The 23,102-nt window shown below is 61.8% G+C and overlaps 2 protein-coding genes across 2 annotated transcripts; one reads left to right on the top strand and one right to left on the bottom strand.

The window, feature by feature from the left end:
• Positions 1–505: 505 nt before the first annotated feature.
• ALG3 (ALG3 alpha-1,3- mannosyltransferase) lies at positions 506–7,281 on the top strand. Its single transcript, XM_056121375.1, has 9 exons — positions 506–715; positions 3,813–3,912; positions 4,031–4,178; positions 4,300–4,460; positions 4,829–4,949; positions 5,675–5,880; positions 5,970–6,047; positions 6,781–6,924; positions 7,014–7,281. The coding sequence occupies exons 1-9, from the start codon at positions 520–522 to the stop codon at positions 7,174–7,176; spliced, it is 1,317 nt and encodes a 438-aa protein (XP_055977350.1). The 5' UTR covers positions 506–519; the 3' UTR covers positions 7,177–7,281.
• A 396-nt stretch (positions 7,282–7,677) lies between these two features.
• Positions 7,678–20,053, bottom strand: VWA5B2 (von Willebrand factor A domain containing 5B2). The gene is made up of 20 exons (XM_056122032.1): positions 19,977–20,053; positions 19,645–19,790; positions 19,387–19,557; positions 17,077–17,296; positions 16,554–16,711; positions 16,110–16,241; positions 15,801–15,925; positions 15,207–15,362; positions 14,445–14,555; positions 14,150–14,358; positions 13,955–14,066; positions 13,495–13,680; positions 12,176–12,347; positions 11,768–12,081; positions 11,091–11,280; positions 10,644–11,000; positions 8,728–8,865; positions 8,568–8,636; positions 8,393–8,485; positions 7,678–8,331 (listed from the first exon to the last, which is right to left on the bottom strand). The coding sequence occupies exons 2-20, from the start codon at positions 19,781–19,783 to the stop codon at positions 7,706–7,708; spliced, it is 3,678 nt and encodes a 1,225-aa protein (XP_055978007.1). The 5' UTR covers positions 19,784–19,790; positions 19,977–20,053; the 3' UTR covers positions 7,678–7,705.
• Between the last annotated feature and the right edge of the window lie 3,049 nt (positions 20,054–23,102).

The raw sequence follows: 23,102 nt of genomic DNA, 5'->3' as shown, positions 1-23,102 counted from the left end.
GCCCGTGAACCCTACGCTTGTCGGCCTTGTTTCTTTCTGAACGCCACGGTCTCGGGGTCGAACTCATTCGGGTCCATCGCGGCCCCTCTCGTATTTTTTTGATTTTTTTTTCCATTAGAAGTCTGAAGATGAATGATTCTCTAATTCTCTGGTTTAAACTAACCCGGTCAGGCCGATGGGGAGGCGGGAGGGGCTCGGACAGGTCTGCTCTCCAGGAGACACTGACCTGAACGCATCATCTCGGCACCCGAGGAATACTATGCAGAAATCGGGGAGGGGAGCAGGAAGGGGGAGGCTGCTTGGCCGGGTAAACGTGCACCGACAGGAGCACTGCGTGTCCAGCCTGGGCTGAGCGTGTCCCCAGGCGGACCGCTAGTGCCGTTCGTGTGGGGGCACACGCGGAGGCGCGAAACGCAGCGGGGGCTCGGCGGGCTGGCCGCCCGCGGCTGGGGCGGAACCCAAGTGCTGTGGGGCCGCGCTTCCGGGCAGGCGGCCCCTCCCGCGCGGCGCACCGTCAAGATGGCGGCGGGCGTGCGGAAACGCACCCGCGCGGGGCCCGCGTCCCGCGCGGCCGGGCGCTGCGGACAGTGGCTGCGCCGCGCCTGGCAGGAGCGGCGCCGCCTGCTGCTGGAGCCGCGCTACACGCTGCTGGTGGCCGCCTGCCTCTGCCTGGCGGAGGTGGGCATCACCTTCTGGGTCATTCACAGGGTGGCATGTGAGTGCGCCGTGGGGCAAGGGGTGCGGGGGGCGGGCGGAGGGCGGAGGGAGGGGAGCTCGTCGCCCCCCGCCGCCTGAACGGGCACCGAGATTCGGGGGGCGCGGGCCCAGCGAGCCATCAGTTAGTTGCAGATTGTAGTCATTTACTGGCATCTGCTCTGCAGAAAACGAAACCAGGTTTTTTCTTTTTTTTTCCGGGTCACACCCAGCGATGCTCGGGTTCCTCCTGGCTTTGCATCAGGAATTACTCCTGGCGGTGCTCGGGGGACCAGATGGGATGCTGGGAATCGAACCCGGGTCTGCCGCGTGCAAGGCACACACCCTACCCGCTCTGCTATCACTCCAACCCCTAGGGATGTAATTATTGAACCCAGGTCAGCCGCTTGCAAAGCAAGTGTCCTACCTACGCCGTACTATTGCTCCTGCCCTCGAGGGGACTTTGGTAAAGGTAAGGTAAAGGCCCTCCCGTTGATCGTCGATTTGCTCGAGCGGGCCCAGTAACGTCTCCATTGGAGACTTTGTTGTTACTGTGTCTGGCATATCGAATACTCTCGGTAGCTTGCTGGGCTCTCCGAGAGGGGCGGAGGAATCGAACTCCGGTTGGCCAGGTTGGCCGCTTGTAAGGCGAACGCCCTACCCGCAAGACGAAAGAAAACACAAATGGCCTGGGTGTTTGGGGGTGTGATTCAGTGGTCCAGCTCATCCTGGCCTGTGTGAAGCTTGCATTCCATCCCCAGCATGTAAAGAAGGGGGGAAAAAACATCTCAGACTTACAGCATTCGCCCATTTCTTTCTTTTTTCTTTTCCTTCTTTTGCTTTTGGGTCACACCTGGCAATGCTCAGGGTTACTCCTGGCTCATGCACTCAGGAAATACTCCTGGCGGTGCTGAAGGGACCAGATGGGATGCCGGAGATTGAATTTGGGTCGGCCGCGTGCAAGGCACACACCCTAACTGCTATGCTCTCGCTCCAGCCCCCGCCACCAAACCAGCTCTTAACTCCTCCTAGGCCCCAGAGAGGGACATCCGTCTCTTCCCGAATCTACAACCTGTTGAGCTCAGAAAGCGAAGCATCCCGGAATGGCAGAAGACCTGCATGGGACTTAGTGTGCCGTTTTGCAGGAGCTGCCTTTCTCGGTGGCTTTTGACACGTCCCCTCCTGGCAGGGTCCCAGTTTTTTCATCTGGTTAATTCTGAGATCTCTAGAGAGTCGCTACTTGGCAATGCCATTTGGGGGCATTTTGGAGATAGTACAGCAGGGAAGGCGCTTGTCTTGCATGAAGCAGACCAGGGTTCTATCCCCCAGCACGGTGTAGTCTCTGGACCCCCTTTAGGAGTGATTGCTCAACACCACTGGGTGTGACCCTTCCCTGAAAATCCAGGCAAACAAACAACACAACAAAAAGAAAGCAAGGGCATTTGGTCATCACTTGAGTCCTTTGGTATTATTCATGGTTCCTTTCCAGGCTGAGTGTAGATACCACACTTTCTTGCTAAAGGTAGTTAATTCAGCCCGAGTGTGTATATATATATACATTGCATGCTTATGTCTCATGTACTGGGTGCTAGGAGTGAAGTAGAGGAGAAAATAAGTATATTCTAATTAGGTGTGTGGGCTTGGACCAAGAAAAGTTAGCAGAAAAAAAAAGTGGATGGTGTTCATGGTGTTAGTAGTAAGACATCGTGCTATATAGGGTATAGGAATGTGGCACTTACGCCAGAGAAAGCCTGGTCCCTTGAGAAACTGAAGAAACCCTTTCAAAGCTAGAACATAGAAATGAAGTGAGAAGACAGAGACTGAGACCAGATCATGAGGGGGTCTCTAGGCCTTGTAAAAAAAAGCATGGTGGTTAGTTAGGATTTAGAACCCATCGGTTCCATTCTCAGTCCTGTCTTTCCTAACTCACTGGTTTTTATTTGTTTTGGACGAACTCCCTGGTTGCAGGATGAAAAACATGGCTGTGGGTAGAGTATGGAAACTGGGAACCTACTTTGTAAACTAATTTGTAAATTAGTTTGTAAATTACTTGAGTCTAGAGAGAATATTGGGCTGGAGCGATAGCACAGCAGGTAGGGCATTGGCCTTGCACGTGGCCAACCCAGCCGACCCAGGTTCAATTCTTTTGCCCCTCTTGGAGAGCCCAGCAAGCTACTGAGAATATCTCACCCACACGGCAAAGCCGGGCAAGCTACCCATGACGTATTTGATATGCCAAATACAGTAACAAGTGTCACAATGGAGACGTTACTGGGACTTCTCGAGCAAATTGATCAACAACGGAGGACAGTGACAGTGACAGAGAGAATATTAAACCCAAATTTAAGAGGCTGGAGTAATAGTACAGCAGGTAGAGCACTCTCTTCCTCACAGCTGACCTGGACTTGATCTCTGATACCCTATATGGTCCCCTGAGCCCACCAGGAGTGACCCCTGAGTACAGAGCCAGGACTAAGCCCTGTTAACTACTGGGAGTGGTTCCAAAGCCAAAAAAGAAAAAAACAACCCAAATTCAAGCATGGGGCATATACTTTAATTAGTATACCCGTACTTGTATATGGGTATACAAGTACACTATCAGAGAAGGAAGGCACGATTAAGATATTTTAGATGAAACAAACACGATTTGCTATCTGGGGCAGTAGAAAATGGAAGTACTCAAGATTTACTAGAAATGACAAAGATAGTATAGAGGTTAACGTTCTTGCCTTGCACTCAGTCTACCCTCCTTCAATCCCCTGAGCACCACTAGGAGTGATCCCTGACCAATGTCAAGTGTGGCCCAAATAACAAAGATGTTGTCAGATTTGTGACCAGTGTAGCTGGGGCTTACAACACCCTTCACAGAGCCAGGAAGACGAACAGATTTGGAATGGGAGATCACGTAAGAATCAGCCGCAGACGTGGAGTTTGAGGGGTTGAATACCCCTCCCTTCACCCCAAAGAATGGCCAAGGGTCAGCAGAGTAAGGAGCGGTGAGACAAGTCCTAATAGGAGTGTACCAGAACTCTCGGCTTGGAGGAACTGGAGGTGTGGTGGGGGCAGAAGGGTTTTGAACTCGGAAGTCCCGACACCACCCCCGTCTGGTCCCTTCACAGATACAGAGATTGACTGGAAGGCCTATATGGCCGAGGTGGAAGGCGTCATCAATGGCACCTATGACTACACCCAACTGCAGGGCGACACTGGGCCTCTCGTGTGAGTGGGGGTAGAAGGTTTGGCAGGGGCCTGTGGGGCTGATGGCCTGCTGGCCCAGGGGGGCGGGGGGCCAGGCCGGGCAGCCTGACGCAGGTCCACCTTCCCTCACCTCCTTCAGGTACCCTGCTGGCTTTGTGTACATCTTCATGGGGCTCTATTACGCCACTGGCCAGGGCACTGACATCCGCATGGCCCAGCACATCTTTGCTGTCCTCTACCTGGCCACCTTGCTGCTGGTCTTTCTGATCTACCACCAGACATGCAAGGTGAGTGCTTGCTGCCGGACCACAGCCCCGGCCTGGAGTGCTCCGCCTGGAGTGCTTGACCTGGAGTGGGCTGGGGGGGAGGGGGGCGCGCGCCCACCCTCCCACTGTGCCCGCCTCGCAGGTGCCTCCCTTCGTCTTCTTCTTCATGTGCTGTGCCTCCTACCGCGTCCACTCCATCTTTGTGCTGCGGCTCTTCAACGACCCCGTGGCCATGGCGCTGCTCTTCCTCAGCATCAACCTCCTGCTGGCCCAGCGCTGGAGCTGGGGCTGCGGCTGCTTCAGGTCACCCCCGCGGGCCCAGTGCCCGCTGTTCCTTCCATCGTGTTCTTTGCACGCCTCTGCCTACAGAAGGAGGGAGGCAGGGAGGGGCCCCCTGGGGTGGGAGCTGCAGGAAGTCTCTGTCGCGCTTCTCAGCCTGGCCCCTGCAGCCGTCCGTCCATCCGTTCCTGCCAGCGAGCTGCAAGTCCCCAGCAGTCGGGGAAGTTGCTCCCTGGGTCTGGGTGTCGGGAAGAGGTGTCTGCCCTCTCCCCTCGCCCCCTTCCAGCTGCCTTACCCTCTCCCCAGGAGCCTCGGGGGTGGAGTTGCCTTGGGGCGGGGCTGCTGGCTGGGCCCTGGGGCTGACCTGTGTCCCTCCTCTGTCCTCACCGCAGCCTGGCGGTCTCCGTGAAGATGAACATCCTCCTCTTCGCCCCCGGGTTACTCTTCCTCCTTCTCGTGCAGTTTGGCCTCCGTGGGGCCCTCCCCAAGCTGGCCATCTGTGCTGTCCTACAGGTACCTCATCTCTCCGCCCTGGGTTGGTTAGTGTTTGTTTTGAGGCCACAGCCTGCAGTGCGCAGGTGTACTCCTGGCTCAGTGCTCAGAATTCACTCCCGGCAGTGTTTGGGGAAACACATGGGATTCCAGGAATTGAACCAGGTTGGCCACACGCAAGGCAAGTGCCCTACCCACTGTGCTCTCTGTCCAGTCCCCTTTCCCTTGGGCTCTCTCAAAGCCAGCTGAGGGGCTGGAGCAATAGCACAGCGGGTAGGGCGTTTGCCTTGCACGCGGCCAACCCAGGTTCGATTCCCAGCATCCCATATGATCCCCCAAGCACCGCCAGGAGTAATTCCTGAGTGCATGAGCCAGGAGGAACCCCTGTGCATTGGCGGGTGTGACCCAAAAAGCAAAAAAAAAAAAAAAAAAAAGCCAGCTGAAACCATTTAGGGGTCACTTCTGGGCTGGGCATTCAGTCTTTTGAGCTGTAAAGGAAGTTGTGGAACCAGCCGGTCTCCAAACGGCCTTCCTCGTTCTGCCCAAAGGAGCTCAATGAATCCAAACTGAAAGTACAGTGAGATGCTGCCTCCTCTGCATCTTGGCCTGGCTTGGGGCAGGTGGCACAGGGCTGGCTTACCTGGTGGCAGGATCAGGGAACCCACGACCTCTTCCCGCTCCCCTCCGTTTCTAGCACAGACTGCGGGTAAGCGCGGGACGCTCCCTAACTTCACCCCTGTCCTCAGGTGGTCCTGGGGCTGCCCTTCCTGCTGGAGAACCCGGTCGGCTACCTGTCCCGTTCCTTTGACCTGGGCCGCCAGTTTCTCTTCCGCTGGACCGTGAACTGGCGCTTCCTGCCCGAGGCCTTTTTCCTGCACCGCGCCTTCCACCTGGGGCTCCTGGGCGCCCACCTCACCCTGCTCTTGCTCTTCGCCCTCTACAGGTGGCACCGGTGAGAAAGGGGAGGGCCGGGGTGTGGGGCAGGCAGGGATGGGTGGGGCGGGAGGGGGCCTGGATAAATGTCCGTGGGCTTCTCCGCAGGACGGGGGAGAGTATCCTATCACTGCTGAAGGACCCCGCCAAGAGGAAGGTTCCACCCCAACCCCTCAAGCCCAATCATATCCTTTAAATCAAGGACAGGTGAGTCTTGCCTTGTCCACGAGCAGACGGGCTCCTAGGTGGCAGGGAGATTGGGGGAGGGGAACGGCCAGGGACCCAGGTCCTCACACAGGCACATGCACCAAGACCCCGCTCTGCGGCCTACAGCAGACACGTGCGAGCACTGACCCTCTGTGCTCCCTGATTCTCCGTCTTACCAAGTAATCAGCGTGCTCAGCCTCCGCCTCTGTTCTGAGATATTCACACACAGAGCCGATATTGGACACTCATAAGAGGGCCAGTCGGGCACTTGCCTCGCACTGCATTTGATCCCCAGCACATCAGGCCACCCTGCACCCCACCAGGAGTGATCCCTGAGCACAGAGCCAGGAGTAAGCCCTGTGCCCTGCTGGGTGAGGCCAAGAAAGAGAGAGAGAGAGCGCTCAGAAGGGGTGCCAAGAGAGGGGCGTTTTTTGTTTTGTTTTCCTCCTCATGTAGAAGGCAAAATTAGGGGTGGAAGAGGTTGACTTCCTGAAGCTACTCGGGAAGGAAGGGGTTCAAACTCACGAGGCCTTGGGGCCTTCTGAGTTAGCGTGAGGAACAGAGCCAAAGAGGTTTGGAGGCCGGAGGTCTATCTAGGAATGGCCGGGCCAGGGGGCTGTCTTTCCCCGCCGACCTCCGCCCGTGCTTTGGAACTGTGGCCTGTCCACTTGTGCCCCTACCGCCCCCGCCTAGTCCTTGACCGCCGCCTACAGATCGTTTCCACCCTCTTCACCTCTAACTTCATTGGAATCTGCTTCAGCCGCTCGCTCCATTACCAGTTCTACGTCTGGTATTTCCACACACTGCCCTACCTCCTGTGGGCCACGCCAGCCCGCTGGCTCACACACCTGCTCAGGTACCGGCTGGGCCCCCCAGGGAGTGGGCCGGGCTCTGGGGCCCTGCTGGTGGGCCAGACAAGAGCGGGGCTGCCTGTCTCGTCTCCAGGTTGCTGGTGCTGGGGCTCATCGAGCTCTCCTGGAATACGTACCCGTCCACGTCCTACAGCTCGGCCGCGCTGCACGCATGCCACGCCGTCATCCTGCTGCAGCTCTGGCTGGGCCCCCAGCCGCCTGTCCGGGGCACCCCGCACAGCAAGAAGGCCCACTGAGGGCTGGAGCCATAGGACAGCGGCGTGGTTGTCCTGTATGCTGCCAGCCGGGATTCGATCCCCAGCATCCCAATGGTCCCTGAGTATGGCCAGGAGTAACTCCTGAGCCTCGCCAAGTGTGACCCAAAAAGCAAAAAAATAAACAAAAACCTTTGGAGATCCTTATCTCTTCCGTGCTGCTCTGTCCCCAGGACCCTGGAGAGCCATCGCCCATCGCTTGCAGAGTCCACTTCCGTGGGGTGGCTACATGGGGGTGCCCTGGCCAGGCTCAGGAGTGAACGAGTCAAAGACAGCAGCGCGGGGGGGACAGTCCTAAGAGGCACTTTATTGCATAGGATTTGGGGGCTGTGTCTCTCCTGCTCCTGCATGGCCTGGGAGCCCTGGGGCCGGGCCCAGGGTGGGCGAGCTGGAGAGCACTGGCAGGCACTTTCTGTGGCAGCCGGGGACACCGGGAGGGAGTGAGGAGCCGTGGCCCTTCCCAGCCTCGTTGGCGGCCCTGGGCGGCAGTGACTGGGTTATGGGCGTCCCCTCACACGTTGGCTGGGCTGTAGCACAGCAGGTGCAGCTGCAGGTTCTGGTCCCAGTGGCGCAGCAGCAGGAACAGACCCCGGGCGGCGGCCTTTAGGGCTGCGAGATCCAGGCCGTCGGGCAGGCGCTGGGCCCGCAGCCAGCCGTCCGCCTTGGCCGCTGCCAGCTCCCACTCGCCAAAGGCGGCCGCACAGCGGTGCTCCAGCCAGGCCAGGGCCACCGCGGTGGCCCAGCTGCGGCCCCGCAGATCGCTGCCCTCCAGCCCTTCTGCCCCGTCCGAGGCCTCCGTGTCGGAGCCGCGCCCGCTGTCCGCCTGGCCCGGCCCCTCGGAGCCCGAGCTGGCGGACGGGCTGCACGAGGCCGTGGTGCCGTCGCCCCGGCCCGTGCCGGGGCCCAGCAGGGCCCAGGGGGACGAGGCCGACGCAGGGCTGAGGCTGGCGCGGTGCGCGGCGAAGGGCGAGGCGCGGCCCAGGCGCTCCCGCGGGATGGACACGGCGGCGCAGAAAGGCGCGTCCAGGCGGAAGGAGCCGGCCGCCTCCTGCAGCCGCACCTGAGGAGAGAGGAGGTGGGGGGACCAGCCGCTGAGCCGGGCCGCGCCGGGCCGCGCCTCCCTCCACCTCCCGAGTCCTCACCAGCGCCAGGTAGTCGTGCTCGCGGCAGTCCGGGCCCGCCGCGCCGCGCGCCTTGCGCAAGCCCGGGAGGGGCCGCGACGGGGGCGGGGGGCCCACGGGGGCCCCCCACTCAGTCTTGGGGCTGCCGTTGTGCTTCGGGTCCGGGCCACCTGCCAGAGAACCCCGGGCGGTGGCGGTCTCCCGTCTCCAAGCTTGCGGCCCCCCTGGCGACCACAGATTTAGGTGCGGTACCTTGGGAGTAGACAGCCGTGGACAGACGGCCCTGAGAGGTCAGAGGGCTGCCCGGGGGTTCCATGGGCTCTGCAGGGGTGCAGGAAGCAGGAGTGAGTTTGTCCCGGAGCTTGGCCGGTGAGTCCCCCTGCCCCCGGAGGCCTTGGGCGGGGGTCCCTACCTGCACTGCGCACCTGCAGGCCCGAGGACAGCACCTCCCGGGTGGTGGCGTCCACGGCCACCGGGCAGGTGAAGCAAGAAGGGGCAGAGCTGGCCTTGCTGGTCTGCACGGCCCGCAGCCAGGACCTCCGGGCAGGGCCTGCAGCACGGAGAGGCAGCAGTGCTGAGTGGGTGGAGTGCTTGCAGGGACAGTGAGGGCTTTCTGGAAGGATCTGAGGACCCCTGGCCACTTCTCTCTAGACTCTTGTTGGCTTGGGGGGACAGTCAGGGATGGAATCCAGGCCTCACACATGGAAGATGTTGATAATACAGCGCATAGGATGCTTGGCTTGCACATGGCTTGCACCGGGCTCCATCCCTGTCATCCCATATGATCCTCTGAGCCCACCAGGACTGATTCCTGAGTGCACAGCCAGGAGGCGGCCCCGAGCTTACTCATGCTGGCTGTGGCCCAAAAATCCAAAAGGGGCTGGAGCGATAGCAGGGCGGGTAGGGCGTTTGCCTTGCACTCGGGTGACCCGGGTTCAATTCCAGCATCCCATATGGTCCCCTGAGCACCGCCAGGAGTAATTCCTGGGTACAAAGCCAGGAGTAACCCTGTGCATTGCCGGGTGTGACCCAAAAAGAAAGAAAAAACCCAAAAGTGAGAGATACGTGTGTCCTATCAATGAGTCACCTCCTGGGGCAGCTTGTTTTCTTAGCTACACCTGGCTCTGCTCAGCAGCTAAAGCCCGGCTCTGTCCTTGGGGGTGTGGTGTGGGGTTCATTTCAATGGTAAAGGTAAAGGTAAAGGTAAAGGCCCTCCCGTTGATCGTCGATTTGCTCGAGCGGGCCCAGTAACGTCTCCATTGGAGACTTTGTTGTTACTGTGTCTGGCATATCGAATACTCTCGGTAGCTTGCCGGGCTCTCCGAGAGGGGCGGAGGAATTGAACTCGGGTCGGCCATGTTGGCCGCATGTAAGGCGAACGCCCTACCCGCTGTGCTATTGTTCAGCATGAAAGGGGCATGTAGTGCAGTGCAGGGGGCCAGACCCTGGTTTTCCACATGCCAGGCGTGCACTGGGCCCATTGGGACTCTCCAGCCCCCGCCCGCCCGCTTCTGAATAGGGGAGCTCAGCAGGACTCCCCAGCTCTGACTGACAGGTGGCTGAGCTCTCTGCCCCCCTGGATGGAACCCCTGGGGTACCACCCGGGGAAGCACTGATTCAGGGTTGGTTGTTGTTTTTTTTTTTTTCTTCATCTGCTTGTTTCAGCTCTGTCCACCAGAATCTTCTACAGAGTGAAATGTTCTTTCTGCCCCATCCTGTATGCCTGTACAAAGCCCCTGGTCACATAGGACTATTAAAACCCTTGAGCTGCAGCCTTAGCACCTGGAGAGCTGATGTGTTCACTTCATTGAATCGGAATAATCTTCCTGCCTGAAAGATCGGCTCTTCTTAAACAAAAAAAAATTTGGGGGAGTGGGGAAGGGCCCACCTGGAAATGCTCAGGACTTATTCCTGGTGGGCTCAGGGAGCTGTAACAGATGCCGGGGATTGAACGTGGGTGGGCCACATGCAAAGCGAGCGCCCTAGCCACTGTACTGTCACTCCAGCCCCAAGGCAGGCTCTTCTGTGGAGGGGCCTGCAATCACCACCCAAATCAAGGTTCCGTCAGGTGACTGCCAGGAAGCTTGCCAACTTGGGCTTCTCTCTCTCTCTCTCTCTCTCTCTCTATATATATATATATATGTATATATATATATATGAGTGCCTGACCTCACAGCAGACCTCTTTCATAGAACTTCATTCTCCACTTCCCCTGGTGAGGACCCCTTTTGCCCCCAATGCCCTGCCTGCTTTTTCTGTCTTGTGTGCAAGCCCCCTGCTGTTGTAAGCAAGGGATCGAACGCAGAGCAGAGACCCCCCGCAACTCACCGCTGTCGGCCACGGCCTCTGCCCCTCCGCGGAGTGCCAGCTGCTCGTTGTCCCGGACCACAGAGGCCGCTGTCAGCCGGTGGAGCGCTGGGTCCCAAGCACCTTCTCTTTCAGGGGCTGCTGGGGGCAGGGGGCCCCCATTAGGAGGCCCCCAGAGGCTCTCCAGCCCAACCCCCACCTCCCAGCACATGGGCTGCTCCCCGCACAGGGCCCGGATCACCACGTGGCAGCGCGGGGCCTGGGGGGGCGAGGGCACGGCTGGAGGGGCCGACTCCCTGCTGGGGGGCAGAGCCGAGAATGAGAAAGGCGGGTCCAGCAGCATGTCCCAGTCCATGGGGGCCGGGGAGAGCAGATTCCCTGCAGAGAGACGATGACGAGGGGTTGCCAGGTCCCGCCTCCCGAGGGTCCCCTCCGTCTGCAGACCCAGCTCCCCAGTCCCACCCTTACCTGAGTCATCCAGGCCCTGGCCCAGCTGCTGTGCTGGCTCTGAGCCCGGCTCGTCTGGTGCGGCCCCCAGAGAAGGCTGTCGGGGCCGGCCCGGGGCAGGGTTCGGGCGGCCGGGCGGGGATGAGAGGCTGCGGCCCGCCAGGGCGGCTCTGCGTCGCCTACCCAGCACCTCGGCGCTCAGGGCGCCAGCCTGCATAGAGGGGTGGCACCTGCCTGCTGGTCAGGGAACGCGGAGCTCCGCGTCACCCCCTTCATCCTCCCAGCCCCCCGCTTTCCACTCCAGGCGGGTGCTGGTTCCTGCTGGGGCCCCCTGCCCGACCATGGCTCTGGCTCTCCTGGCTGGAAGCTCAGACGCTGAACCAGCCTCCCCTGGCCCCATGCCCTCGGGCTTCTATCGCCCTGTGTGGTGCAGGGTGCAGCTGGGATGGGGCCCCCCTCCCTTCACTCAGGTTGGCCAGGAATCCTCAAGCCAGTGGTGACAGGGTTAAGGAGCATGGGCCGAAGGTGGTCCAGGGGTTAAGAAACTGGCCTGGTCAACCCACGTTTGATCCCCAGCACCCTATAGGGTCCCCAGAGCCCCCCACCAGGAGAGAGCGCAGAGCCAGGAGTAAGCCCTGCGCACCGCCTGCCATGGCCCCCAGTCCCAAACGAGCCATTGTCAGCTGCCCAGGGCTCACCTTGACGGGGGTCAGAGGGGGAGGAGGCAGTGGGCAGGAGCGGGAGCCCACAGGGTCTCCCCAGGCCAGGCTGCGGCAGCCCTGCTGTGACGGTGGGTCCGGGGGGGCGGGGCCCTCCGGGGAGCCGGGGCCCTGGGAGTGGGGGGACTCGCTGCTGCCCGTGGAGCCGGGGCCCGGCTCGGGGCTGGCGGAGCAGTGAGTGAGCACGTACTGCTCCCGGATGTAGGAGGACTGGAAGATGCGGCGCCAGATGGCCGTGTCTGCGGAGGGGTTGGGCCCCGGGTCCGAGACGGGGTCCGTCAGGGCCTCCGCGCCTGCTGGGCGGCAGGAGTGGAGAGACTTCAGCCCCGGCTCCCCACGGCCCACCCCCCCCCCCCCGGCGGCCCCGTGCAGGGCCTGGGCACTCACTCTGCTCCGAGTCCCCAGCGGCCCACGGGCTGGACAGCTCTGCCGACACAGTGCCCGTGCCCAGGGCCTCCGAGGTGCCAGTGGGCTCCGTGCCAGGGCTGGTGGCAGATGGTGCCTCCTCCGGGGACGGGAACACGGAGCCCCCCAGGCTCTGCCAGCCAGGCTCCGGGGCCTAGAGAAGGAAGCACAGCGGCTAGTGGTGGCATTGGCACAGAAGGGGCTTTTCGCGGGCACGAGCCCTGCATGCGGCACCGAGGCCAGGGAGCAGGCAGGAGAGAGCAGTGCTGAGGGAACCCACGCACAGGCCACGCACAGCACCCCAAGCCCCAGAAGCTGAGCTTCCTGGCAGCTGGCAAAGGGGCACCCACCTCCCTCCCAGATCTCCCGAGTCCTGAAGGAGGAGGCACCCATGGATCTTCTAGAGAGAGCCACGCGCCACCCTACAAACTCACTTCCCATACTCCCACTGCGGATATCGCCGCAGTGACGGTAAGAAACGGGACCTGGGAGGGAAACTAAAACGCCACCCCCCCCACCCCCCCACCCCCCCTCCCCCAGTCAAGTGGCCAGTAGGTGGCAGGGTTGAGCGTTTTCTCGATGCTGTCCTTGCCAACTGCCCTGAAGGGGGCACAAAAGACCCAACTGGGGGGCTGGAGCGATAGCACAGCAGGTAGGGCGTTTGCCTTGCACACGGCCAACCCGGGTTCGAGTCCCAGCATCCCATATGGTCCCCTGAGCACCGCCAGGGGTAAATCCTGAGCGCAGAGTCAGGAGTAACCTCTGTGCATTGCCGGATGTGACCCAAAAAAGAAAAAAAAAAAAGACCCAACTGGTTTGGGGGCCACACCTGGGGGTCCTCGAGGGTTGCTCCTGGCTCTGCCCTCAGAGCTCCTGGCTGTGCCCTCAGAGATCACTCCTAGCGGTGTTCAGGAGACCATACGGGATCGAACCCGGGTTGGCCACGTGCAAGGCAAGTGCCCTCCCCACTGAACTGTCCCTCCGGACCTGGCTGGTGCTTTTCAGAGGACGCTCCGCTCTGCATAGCGCATAGGGCATAGTGAGCAGATGTCAACAAGAGCCTCCTGCAGCTGCTGCTGCTCAGGCTGTGCTCTGTGACCAAGCCCAGGGCAGCTGTGACAGGATAGCTCAGGAGAAGGCCTGTGGGGGACGGCTGAGGGGACAGAGATTACAGTCACTCAGGGGGACCCAGCGGGGATCAGGAGTCTCGGGGGACAGGACTGTAAGAAGCGAGCGAGTGAGCTGTGCGGGCACCAGCCCTCCAAGCCCACCTGCCCCCTCCCCCCCCAGCCCAGGCCTACCGCTGGGGGGTGAGGCCGGAAGCCATCCACCCTGACGAGAGAGCAGTAGCCGAGCAGCTGGTCCCCGGGGTAGAGTGCGGGAATCTCCCGGGGCGTCAGCAGGGCCTCCACGGCATCGGGCACAAACCAGTCCACGGAGATGTCGCTCAGGGCCGGCTCCAGGGCCTTCCGCAGGGCCTGCACCAGCTGTGAGGCGGCCAGAGGGAGAGCACGGGAGAGGAGGTGCCAGGCGGCCACTCAGGGCTGGGGATGGGGAAGGACCAGGTGGCAGGGGGCCACTCCATCAGGGAAGGAGCTGGACAGAGGTCGTGGGACCAGACAACAGTCAGAGGCCAGGCCCCGGGCCCCCTGGGGGACTCGCGGCAGCCTCCCTGAGGGGCATCGAGGGAAGGTTGGGGTTGGAATTTGGAGGAGACCTCGGTGGGGGGCCGACTCAGATTTCCCCTGACCCCCGGCTCACCAGGGGCTGCAGCCTGTCCCCAGGCCTCAGGAAGAAGGCCTGACCCCGGCTGAGGGTGGCCAGACCCCGCAGAAGCTGGCGGCAGCACGACCCCAGCCCAAAGGCGAAGCACCTGGTGGAAGAAAGAAGCAAGTGGCAGCCGCAGGGCCCACTCGGGGCCGCCCCCTCAGGCCCCCGGCTCTGCTCACCCCATACCTGGCGGTCCCCCGGTGTCCCCTCATGAGCCCGAGCACTCGCTGGGTGACGGTGGCCGTGGGCGAGGCGGCGGCAAGCAGGAACAGTTGCCGCGGGTGTGCCCGGTGCTGAGGCTGCCCCAGGGCCCAGTCCAAGGCAGCCAGCACATCCAGGGGGCCGCCGGCCAACTGCAGCGTGTCCACATGCTCGCAGAGGAGCCGCATAGTGTCCTGGGGGGAGGCAGAGGGGCTGGCTGTCCTGGGCCAGAGATCTGGGCGCCACACCCAGATGCCCCAGCTACCCCGGCCACACTCACGTCACTGCAGGGCCTGCTCTCCGGGAAGACTGGCTGCACGGACACGCCACACAGTGCCAGGTTGACAAGGGTCTGGGGCGGGAGGGACTTGATAGCCAGAACGATGGCGTCCTGTGGGAGGCCGAGGGCAGGCACGTGAGAGAGGCACGCGCGCGTGTGTGTGTGTGTGTTTGTGTGTGAGAACTGCGGGAGGTGCGGGCACGTGTGCAAGTGAGAAGAGGCAGGGGTGTGTGCGTGTGTGTATAGTTGTGGCTACGTGTCTATGTGTGTGTGAATGTGCCTGCGTGTTTGCGAGTGTGTGCGTTTGTGTGTGAGTGGATGTGTGTGTTTGTATGGGTGTAAGTTGTGTGTTTGGGAGGATTCCTGGAGGTGAAGGCATGTGTGAGTACACAAAGAGAAGCAGGTGTGTGCATATGTGCACGTGTATGTGTATGGGTGCATGTATGTTTGTGTGACTGTACATGTGTGTTTGTGTGTTTATAAATGTGTGTTTTTGTAAGTCTGTGTGTGTAAGTCTGTGTTTGAGTGTTGTGAATATGTGTGCGAGTGTGTTTGTGTGTATGTCTGTTTCCAAGTGTGTTTGTAAATATGTGTGTGTGAGTTGTGTGTTCGGGAGGATTCCTAGAGGTGCAGGCATGTCTGAATACACAAAAGAAATGTGTGTGTGTGTGTGTGTGTGTGTGTGTGTGTGTGTTAGGACGGCTGCTGCCCAGCCCACCTCAGATGTACTGGCCCCCGCCGGCCCACCCCGTGCCCACAGGCCTTGTGTGCTACAGCGCTGCTGTCCAGCAGGAAGAGGAGCTCCCGGGTGGCCATGCCCAGGTGGCCAGGCCGGGCACTCAGGTCGGGACAGAAGCTCAGCAGCAGCACGGGGTTCCGCAGGATGTCCTTGTGGAAACGGCGCTGCAGGAACCACACCTGTGCAAAACCACTGCGTGTTTACTCCCCCCCACCCAGATCCACGCCCAGCACACCGAGTCACTGGGGGCTTTGGGTTTGAGTTTGGGGGCCACACCCAGCGGTGTCCCGGGCTTACTCCTCCCCCTGTGCTCAGAGGCCACTCCTGGTGGTACCAGGGACCGTACGCAGTGCCGGGACTCGGACCTGGACCAGCCATGTGCGAGGGAAGCCCCTTGCCCTCTCCTGGCTCTCGGGGACCCTCTCCACACTCATTTGAATAAATCAGGGCAGAGGCAAGTGGCTGTGGCCAGGCTAGACCAGACCAGCCCTTCGTGACAAGCCTCAGCCTCTGGGGTGATGCTGGCAGCTCCCGAGGCCTCCTGAGGGTGGGAATCCTGCCACCCACCCTGTCCACATCTGGGCCTGCCTGCCCCTCAGGCCGCCGGGCAGACATACCTGCCGCTCCCCATCGCTGTCCCTTCGCTGGAGCCTCTGGAAGTCCCGGCGGGCCCTGACCCAGGTCTCATACTCAGCCGCACTCAGGCTGCCGGCCTCCAGCATCAGGTGGGGCTGGTGGGGCTCTGGGCAGGAGGGGACACAGCCCTCGTCTCTGGGCCCCAAGTGCCCAGGGCAGGGGGATGGCCGGCGAAGGGGGGACCCTGCAGACTGAGGCCCCACACCCGGGCACACAACTCCATCCGGGGCCAGAGGTCCAGTGTCATCCTGAGCTGCTGAGGGAGCCCCCCGCGAGCCCCCACCTCTCACCACTGGGGTAGAGCAGGATCTCCACAGCCCGGTCACAGCGGTGGCCCTCCGCCAGCGTGACACAGATGGTGGCTGCCGAGCTGGCGTGAGGGGGCGCGTCAGCACGCAGGGCATGTGAGGGGCTCTCCAGGCCTGTGGGACACACGGGAGGTGGGCTTGAGCCAGTTTGTGGACTCTGGGCGTCCACGTCAGCCACTGCCCACCGGCCACTGAGTTCCATCGCCACCTCCCGCACTGGGGTGGGGTGGGGGGATGTCAGACTGTTACCTCTCTGTCCCCACGGAATGGGACAGTAATCAAAGACCCTGAGGTGTGCAAGGCTAGAGGCGGCTGGGGCATCCTCCCACGAGGAACCTGGACAGCCCTAAGGTGCCTGTCTCCCTTTAGTCCTGTGACAGCCCCAGGCTTTGAGGTCCTACCCAGCTCCCCGGGGAGGGCTCGCACCTGCCAGCAGGCATGGCCCGGTCACCAGCATCTCGAAGGAGAAGGTGTAGGGGGCAGGGCAGCGGGCAGGGCCTGAGAACACATCTGGAGGGGCAGCCTGCTCCTCCCAGGCCGGTCCTTCCTCCTGGGGCGTCCCCACCCCGAAGCAGCTGGTCGGGCTGAAAGTGAGCAGAAGGAGAGTCACCTCGCAAAGCTCAGAGCCTGGGGTCGGAGTGATAGTACAGTGGGCAGGGCATTTGCCTTGCATGTGGCTGACCGGGTTCAATCCCTGGCATCACATGTGGTCCCTTGAGCACCACCAGGAGTGATCCCTGAGTCTGAGACAGGAGTGACCACAGAACACCGCTGGGAGTGGCCCCCGAACCCAAAAAGCAAAAACCCAAAGCCAGGAGCCCCTCTGGTTGGCCAGCCCCTGCCCCTGCCCACCCCGCCTATCCCCAGAGGGGCCCTGCCCAAGCCCCCTCACCCGCACTAGACCCAGAGAAGACGAGGGAGGGACGAAGAGAATCACCATAGGCCCAACCTGTCGTCACAGAGCCCCGGGGGCCTGGGGGGCCCCGGCGCGCCTGGCGGGACCAGCGGGGTGAGCACAGAAGGCAGAGCCACGTGCAGTACCCCGTCAGGTCTGGAGGGGAGCTCCCGGCTGCTCTGCAGGGTCACCGTCATGGTGCTGGCCGCGCCGATGAGGCCCGTGGGCAGCACGAGTGCCGACTGGGCCTGCACCAGGTCCAGGACAAGGTGACCTGTGAGGCGTAAGGAGCCGGGTCAGGGTGGCTGCAAGCAGAGATGCGGGTGGGGCGGGGAGCCAAGCGGGCAGTGGGCAGGGGGCCGAGCCAGGGCCTCTGGGAGACGGGAAAGGTGCCGGGCTAACGTGTTGGTGACGTCGGATGGAGCATGAGCTGAGTGACAGGGTGGGCTGGATGTTGGTGCAGCAGATGGGGTGCTTGCCTTGCACGCGGTTGACTCGTGCTCGGACCCAGCATCCCATTTAGCCCCCCAAACCCCACCGGGAGCAAGCCCTGAGCGTAGAGCCAGGAGTCAGCCTTGAGCATTGCCAGGAGTGCTTCCCTCCTCAAAAAAGGGATCGTTGGGGGCTGGAGTGATAGCACAGCAGGTTGGGCATTTGCCTTGCACGCGGCTGACCCGGGTTTGATTCCCAGCATCCCATATGGTCCCCCGAGCACATGAGCCAGGAGTAACCCCTGTGTATCACCGGGTGTGACCCAAAAAGAAAAAAAAAAGGATATCCCCAGGAATGGGGAAAAAGGCAGTAGGGATATCTCTCCTTCTGGAGGCCAAGGAGAGGGGCTGGTGGCGTTCCTGTCCAAGATCCCCTGGGCACCATGCCCCCTTCTGCTGGCACTGCCCACCTTGCACATCCTCTTCCCTGTGCAGTGCCCTCTCCTATAGCCTGGGGCCCACCCTGCTCCTGAGTCCTCTGCTTCATCAGTACTCAGGGGCTCCCCATGGCCCATTCAGAGTGCTTCTAGAATTTTCCACCAAGCAGAGCTTAGGCTCAAGCACCTTCTTAGAAACAGACTAGAGGAGATAAGGCAGCACTAGTACCCGAAGCACCTCACTCAGATCAGAGTTTGGGGAACAGTGGGGCCAGGGGGATCGCCACGATCAGAGCGGAAAGGAGCGGGTACGTGCGGAGGTGATCAAGCCCCCCACCCCCATCCCCGGTGTGGTCTGGTCCAGCCCTGCTTGTCCTCCTTTGCCCTCAAGGCTCAGGCATCTATTCCTTTGAGAAAGACCTGATGGCAGTAATGTGTGTGTCAAAACAACTGCACGTGTGCCACAGGGTATGTGGTGAGTCTTGCATCGGGATCAGGCAAAGCCTCCAGTGCACAAGACACTGTTGCTGTTAATCCCATCACCTGTGAAAGAAGACAGGAGGGACTGGAGTGATAGGACAGCGGGGAGGGGACTTGGTTTGCAGGGAACCCATGTGGGTTCTAACCCCGCCACGCCACATGGTCCCCTGAGCCCCACCAGGAGTGATCCCTGAGCTCAGAGCCAAGACTAAACCCTGAGTGCCACCAGGTGTGGGCACCCACACACCTCCGAAAAAAGGAAGGGAGTGGGGAGGAGAACACTTACACGACATGCTTCTCTGGATGCAGTGAGGTGACACAGTGACTGGGCTTTGTCACCTGCAACATCACTGAGTAGGAAGCATTGTATCACCCCCGCCCAATGGAACTTACTTCCAAACTTTTGCTCACACCGTTGCTCCTACTCAAGTCCCCTTCTCCCCACTTCAACAGATCCTTCTCCTTTTCATCAGAAGTGGCTTTCACTGCCTTCAGGAACGCTCCTAGCGCACACCGGCCTCTTGTCTACACGGCCTGTCAGGCTTATGCCAAGTCTCAGCCCCAGGAGAGTCTGTCACTCTCCTGACTGAATGGGCACTTCCATGCCCAGGAAGTCAAACGAATGTGCAAATAAAGAAACCAGAGAATGAAGTTCAAGCCACAAGGACTAGGACTGGTTTCCTCTCCCTGTTTCCCAGGGCCCTTCTTGGGCCAGATGCTGGGGGTCCTATGATCAATGCCCCTGGCTGTCTGTGGGACTGCAGGGGACAGACATGCAGGTGGACTGCCCGCTGAGCGTCCTGGCGGCTGCAAACCTCAGGGCAGGGTAACACGGCCCCGGCAGCCGGCGCACAGCAGGTGGCCGGTCCCCGACTGCTGAAGAGTGATGAATCCATGAATGAATGAGGAGAAGGAAAAATAAAATCAGCGGGGCGGGGCGGCCAGAGCAGGTGCGGGAGCCGAGCGCGGCGGGCTTCGGGGAGGGCGCGAGGGGGCGCGGGGTGCGGGGGACTCACCCTGCGCGCAGCGGCGGGGCGTGGGGGCCCCCGCGCTGGGGCCCAGGGCGCGGCAGCAGGCGGCTTGCCATCGGCGCCGGCTCTGCAGCTGGAAGGACACGCGCCGGCCCGCAGCCTCCGCCTCGAAGCCAGACACCACTTCGGCCTCGGCCAGCGGGTACACGAAGACCCCTGGGACAGGACCGGGGGGGTCACTGGCGCCCTCACCCCCGGCCCACGCCCGCCCGCCCGGTCCCCGCGTACGCCCGCGGCTCTCACCGTCCACCGGCTGCGGCTGCGGGTTGCGGTAGGTGAGCCGCGCGCGCAGGCTGAGGCAGGGGCCGTTGGCGCGAGCTCGGACCCACGAGTCGGTGAGCGGCAGCGGCGTCCAGCTGGAGGGGCAGTACAGGCCGGGCATGGTGCCCCTGCGGGAGCGGGGGGCGCTCCGTGAACGGAGGGGGCGCGGCCGGGGGCTCGGAGACAGGCTCCCCGGGGCACCCCACCCTCCAGCGGGAAGCAGGCAACGCCGCACCCCGACGTTCACCTGCAGGGGGCGCCAGGTGGAGGAGGGGGCGACAGGTGGCGGGGATGGGAGGGGGGGGGCCGGTTACCTGGGAAGCGGGGACGGAGGCTGCGGAAGCTCCGAGCGGCGCGGGCACCCGGGGGGGGGGGCTGGGGAGGGTGTTAATGATTAATCGCTGCGGGGGGTGCCCGTCCCGTCCCGTCCCGCCGCCGCCGGCTCCTCTGCTGGGGGGATCGGGGGTGGGGGTGGGGGTCACAGCTGTTCGGATACCCGCCTCCGGGCACCCCCCCCCCCCCGCCGCCTCCTACCTGCCGGCCCCCCGGGGCTCCCCGCGGCTGCCAGCTGTCGGAAGCTGCGATGAAGGATGCTGGGGTGGGGAGCCCGGGCTTAAAGGGCCAGCCTCCTCGGGGCCTGAGAGATGCAACAGCAGGCAGGGACCCGGGTTCGACCCCCCGCCCCTCCCCAGAAGGTCTCCCCACGCCCGAGCCCTCCCGGAGTGGGCCCTGAGCGCAGAGCCAGAAGTAAGCCCTGAGCGCCGCCGAAAAAGGGAAGAAAGGGCCAGCATCTTCCTGGGGACCACCGACCCAGCCCGGGGCAGCAGGGGTGCGGGCCGAGGGCTGCAGCCTCCTCAGCCGCCTAGTCCCTGGGGGTGACGGGGAAGGGTGCCGGTGCGATGAAATGGGATGGAGGAGAGAGAGAGAGAAGTAGTCTCCCGCCCTCCACCTCGGAAAGACCCTCCTGGGTACCCCCACGCCCCAGTGGCCAGGCTGATCTGGGAGTGGGGGCGGCTGCAGCGATGCCAAGGGAGGCTGCGGTTCGGGCGATGGCCCCCCATCCTCTGCGCACAGCCCCGGCCTCACCGTCGCGCCCTCTGCGGAGCCGGAGTCGCCACGCCGGGGTCAGGCTGCAAGCGGGTTGCGGGCGCCGCGGGTCGCTCTGGCTCCGGCTTGGCGCCGCGGCGGCTCGGAGTGGTCCAGGGGCGTCGGCCTTGCGGCGCGGGTCCGCCCCTTGCCGGAGGCCGCCCCCCACACACACACACACCTCCCCCGGGACCCGCCCCGGCTCCGCCCGCCGCTGCTGCCCGCGCCACCGGCTGCTTCGGTGCTGCGCTCCGCAGTGCGGGACGGCGGCCCCGAGGCCCCACCCTTCCCGTCCTCCTGCGAGTGAGGCGTCGGGTTAGTGCGACAGAGCCGCGGCGTCTGCAGCCCCCCGCCGTGCGGGACCTCTCCCCCCACCCCGCTAGCGCGGCGTCACGGTGCCCGGCGCCCCTCCCAGCCCTGCCATGCGACCGGCCGGAGGACTGCAGCGAGCCCCAGCGCCCTTTCCCGAACCCTGAGCCCAGAAGCCAGCTCCTCTCCTCCGCAGAGTGCCCCTTCATTGCTGTAGACACCTTCAGCGCCCCCCAAATCCCTGCAGGCACCCCAAGTTCCTGTGCCCGTGCACCACTGCAAAGCAGGGACCCCTTCTTGCTGCAGTGACACGACGGACGCCCCACCCCACATAGCCAGCTTTCCCATCTCCCCCTTTTTTCTGGGGTTGGGAAGAAAGATGTCAAATCAGTGCAGCCAAAGTATGGCATATGACTATGAACCATAGGGAGGCTGTAACACTTTTAGGGTGCAGTGTACATTGAAGCCGATGGGAAAAGCTACTTCCCAAAATTTCCTCATTCCATATATACTTATTACAATTTATTGGAAACATTGCCAACTTCATGAGTGTCTGTGTATTGTCTAGGGTTTCTGTATCCTTTTTAGTAGATTTGAAAGTGTAAAAGAAAGCTACCTGGATATTCCTGCTTTTTCCTTGCAGTATTTTTGACCCAATAAATGAGCTTTGTTGCTGAAAAAAAAAAAAAAGACTAGGAGGGACCCTGTCGGGTGACAGCTCCTTGCTCTCCATTCCCACCAGCCTTGATTTTGTGGGCCATGCCTCGGAATGCGCAGAGCTCACTACTGGCTCACACTCAGGGGTCCCTCCTGGTAAGCTCAGAGAACCCTATGGGGTGCCCAGATGGAACTCAGGTCAGCTATGAGCAAGGCAAGTGCCCTCCCCGTTGTTCTATGTGCTGCACCGCCTTGGAAGGGACACATGCTGTCGCTGGAGGGGCCCTCCAGGCTGCAAGTCCCCAGCACAGCTGCCTCCCCCACTTAGGGCAGCACAAAAGGAAGCCTCCCTTCGCCACCAGGCTCCCTGCTGTTGTCAGGAATCCTGCACTTTTATCCATTGAGCTGCAAAGATGAGGGAGGAGTCCATAAAACCATTTTGGGGGGCTCTGCAGGAGGGCCTGGGTGGGCACCATGTATTTAGGGGGTCACTATGCAATCTTACTGACTTACACTCTGGTTCTACAGATTTGTTTGAGGGGGTCACAGAGACGCTGAAAGGGTGGAGCGAATGCTTTGCTTGGGGAAGTGCCAGGTTTGATCCCCAGTACCCCAGGGTGTCCCTGGGCACCCCCCCACCAGCCCCCATTAAAAGGGGCTAGGGACTAGTACTGTGGGTAAGGCACTTGCCTTGCATATGCTGACCAGGGTTTGATCTCTGGCACTGCGTATGGTCCCCTGAGACCTGCCAGGAGTGATTCCTGAGCACAGAGCCAGGAGTGAGCCCTAAGCTTTGCTGGGTGTGGCCCAAAAACCAAAGGGGGGGGGGGGAGAGAGAGAGAGAGAGAGAGAGAGAGAGAGAGAGAGAGAAAGAAGAGAGAAGTCTTAGGAGAGCTGAGCTGAGAGAGAGGAGTCCCCAGGGTCCCCTCCCATTACCCTCACTCCCCCAGCCCCAGGGGATCCCCTGTATTCTTGAACCCCTGAGCTCGCCACCAGACTCTTTCCTTGTCCATCCCACCAGCATGAAGGAGTGAGCTTGGCTTTCCAGTAGGTAGCATGGACAGATGGAGGTGCATGATGAGCAGAGGCAGAGGTGCCTGCAAGTATGCAGCCCAAGGGGAGCTCCAGCCCCACCCTCCCTCCTCCCTGAGCTCCCCCAGTTCCAACCCCCACTCCCTTCTGAGCTCCCCTGCTCTGTCCTTCCTGCAAATGGGGGCGTTTTACACACCTAGGAGAGTCTCTTGGCAGAGGAGGGGAGCTTCTTGCACCCTGGGGTTCTCAGCGGCAACCTTGTTGACGTTCCTTGGTTTGGGGACCACAGCCAGTAGCACTGGGCAGCTACTCTGGGTTTAGTGCTCTGAGGATCATCAGTGCCAGAGCTGGAACCT

Source organism: Sorex fumeus, unplaced genomic scaffold (assembly GCF_029834395.1).
Source record: "Sorex fumeus unplaced genomic scaffold, SorFum_2.1 ptg000044l, whole genome shotgun sequence".
Classification (NCBI taxonomy): domain Eukaryota; kingdom Metazoa; phylum Chordata; class Mammalia; order Eulipotyphla; family Soricidae; genus Sorex; species Sorex fumeus.
This window is presented reverse-complemented; position numbering and strand designations above follow the sequence as displayed.

Excerpts from the sequence above, each read along its gene's own strand:
- VWA5B2 (XM_056122032.1), bottom strand. The coding sequence starts at position 19,783 with ATGCCCGGCCTGTACTGCCCCTCCAGCTGGACGCCGCTGCCGCTCACC. Across the intron at positions 19,558-19,644 it reads GCAGCCGCAGCCGGTGGACG|GGGTCTTCGTGTACCCGCTG; the intron begins GTGAGAGCCGCG and ends GTCCTGTCCCAG. Across the intron at positions 11,001-11,090 it reads CCAGGGCCTGGATGACTCAG|GGAATCTGCTCTCCCCGGCC; the intron begins GTAAGGGTGGGA and ends GTCTCTCTGCAG.
- ALG3 (XM_056121375.1), top strand. The coding sequence starts at position 520 with ATGGCGGCGGGCGTGCGGAAACGCACCCGCGCGGGGCCCGCGTCCCGC. Across the intron at positions 716-3,812 it reads GGTCATTCACAGGGTGGCAT|ATACAGAGATTGACTGGAAG; the intron begins GTGAGTGCGCCG and ends GTCCCTTCACAG. Across the intron at positions 4,179-4,299 it reads TCTACCACCAGACATGCAAG|GTGCCTCCCTTCGTCTTCTT; the intron begins GTGAGTGCTTGC and ends CCCGCCTCGCAG.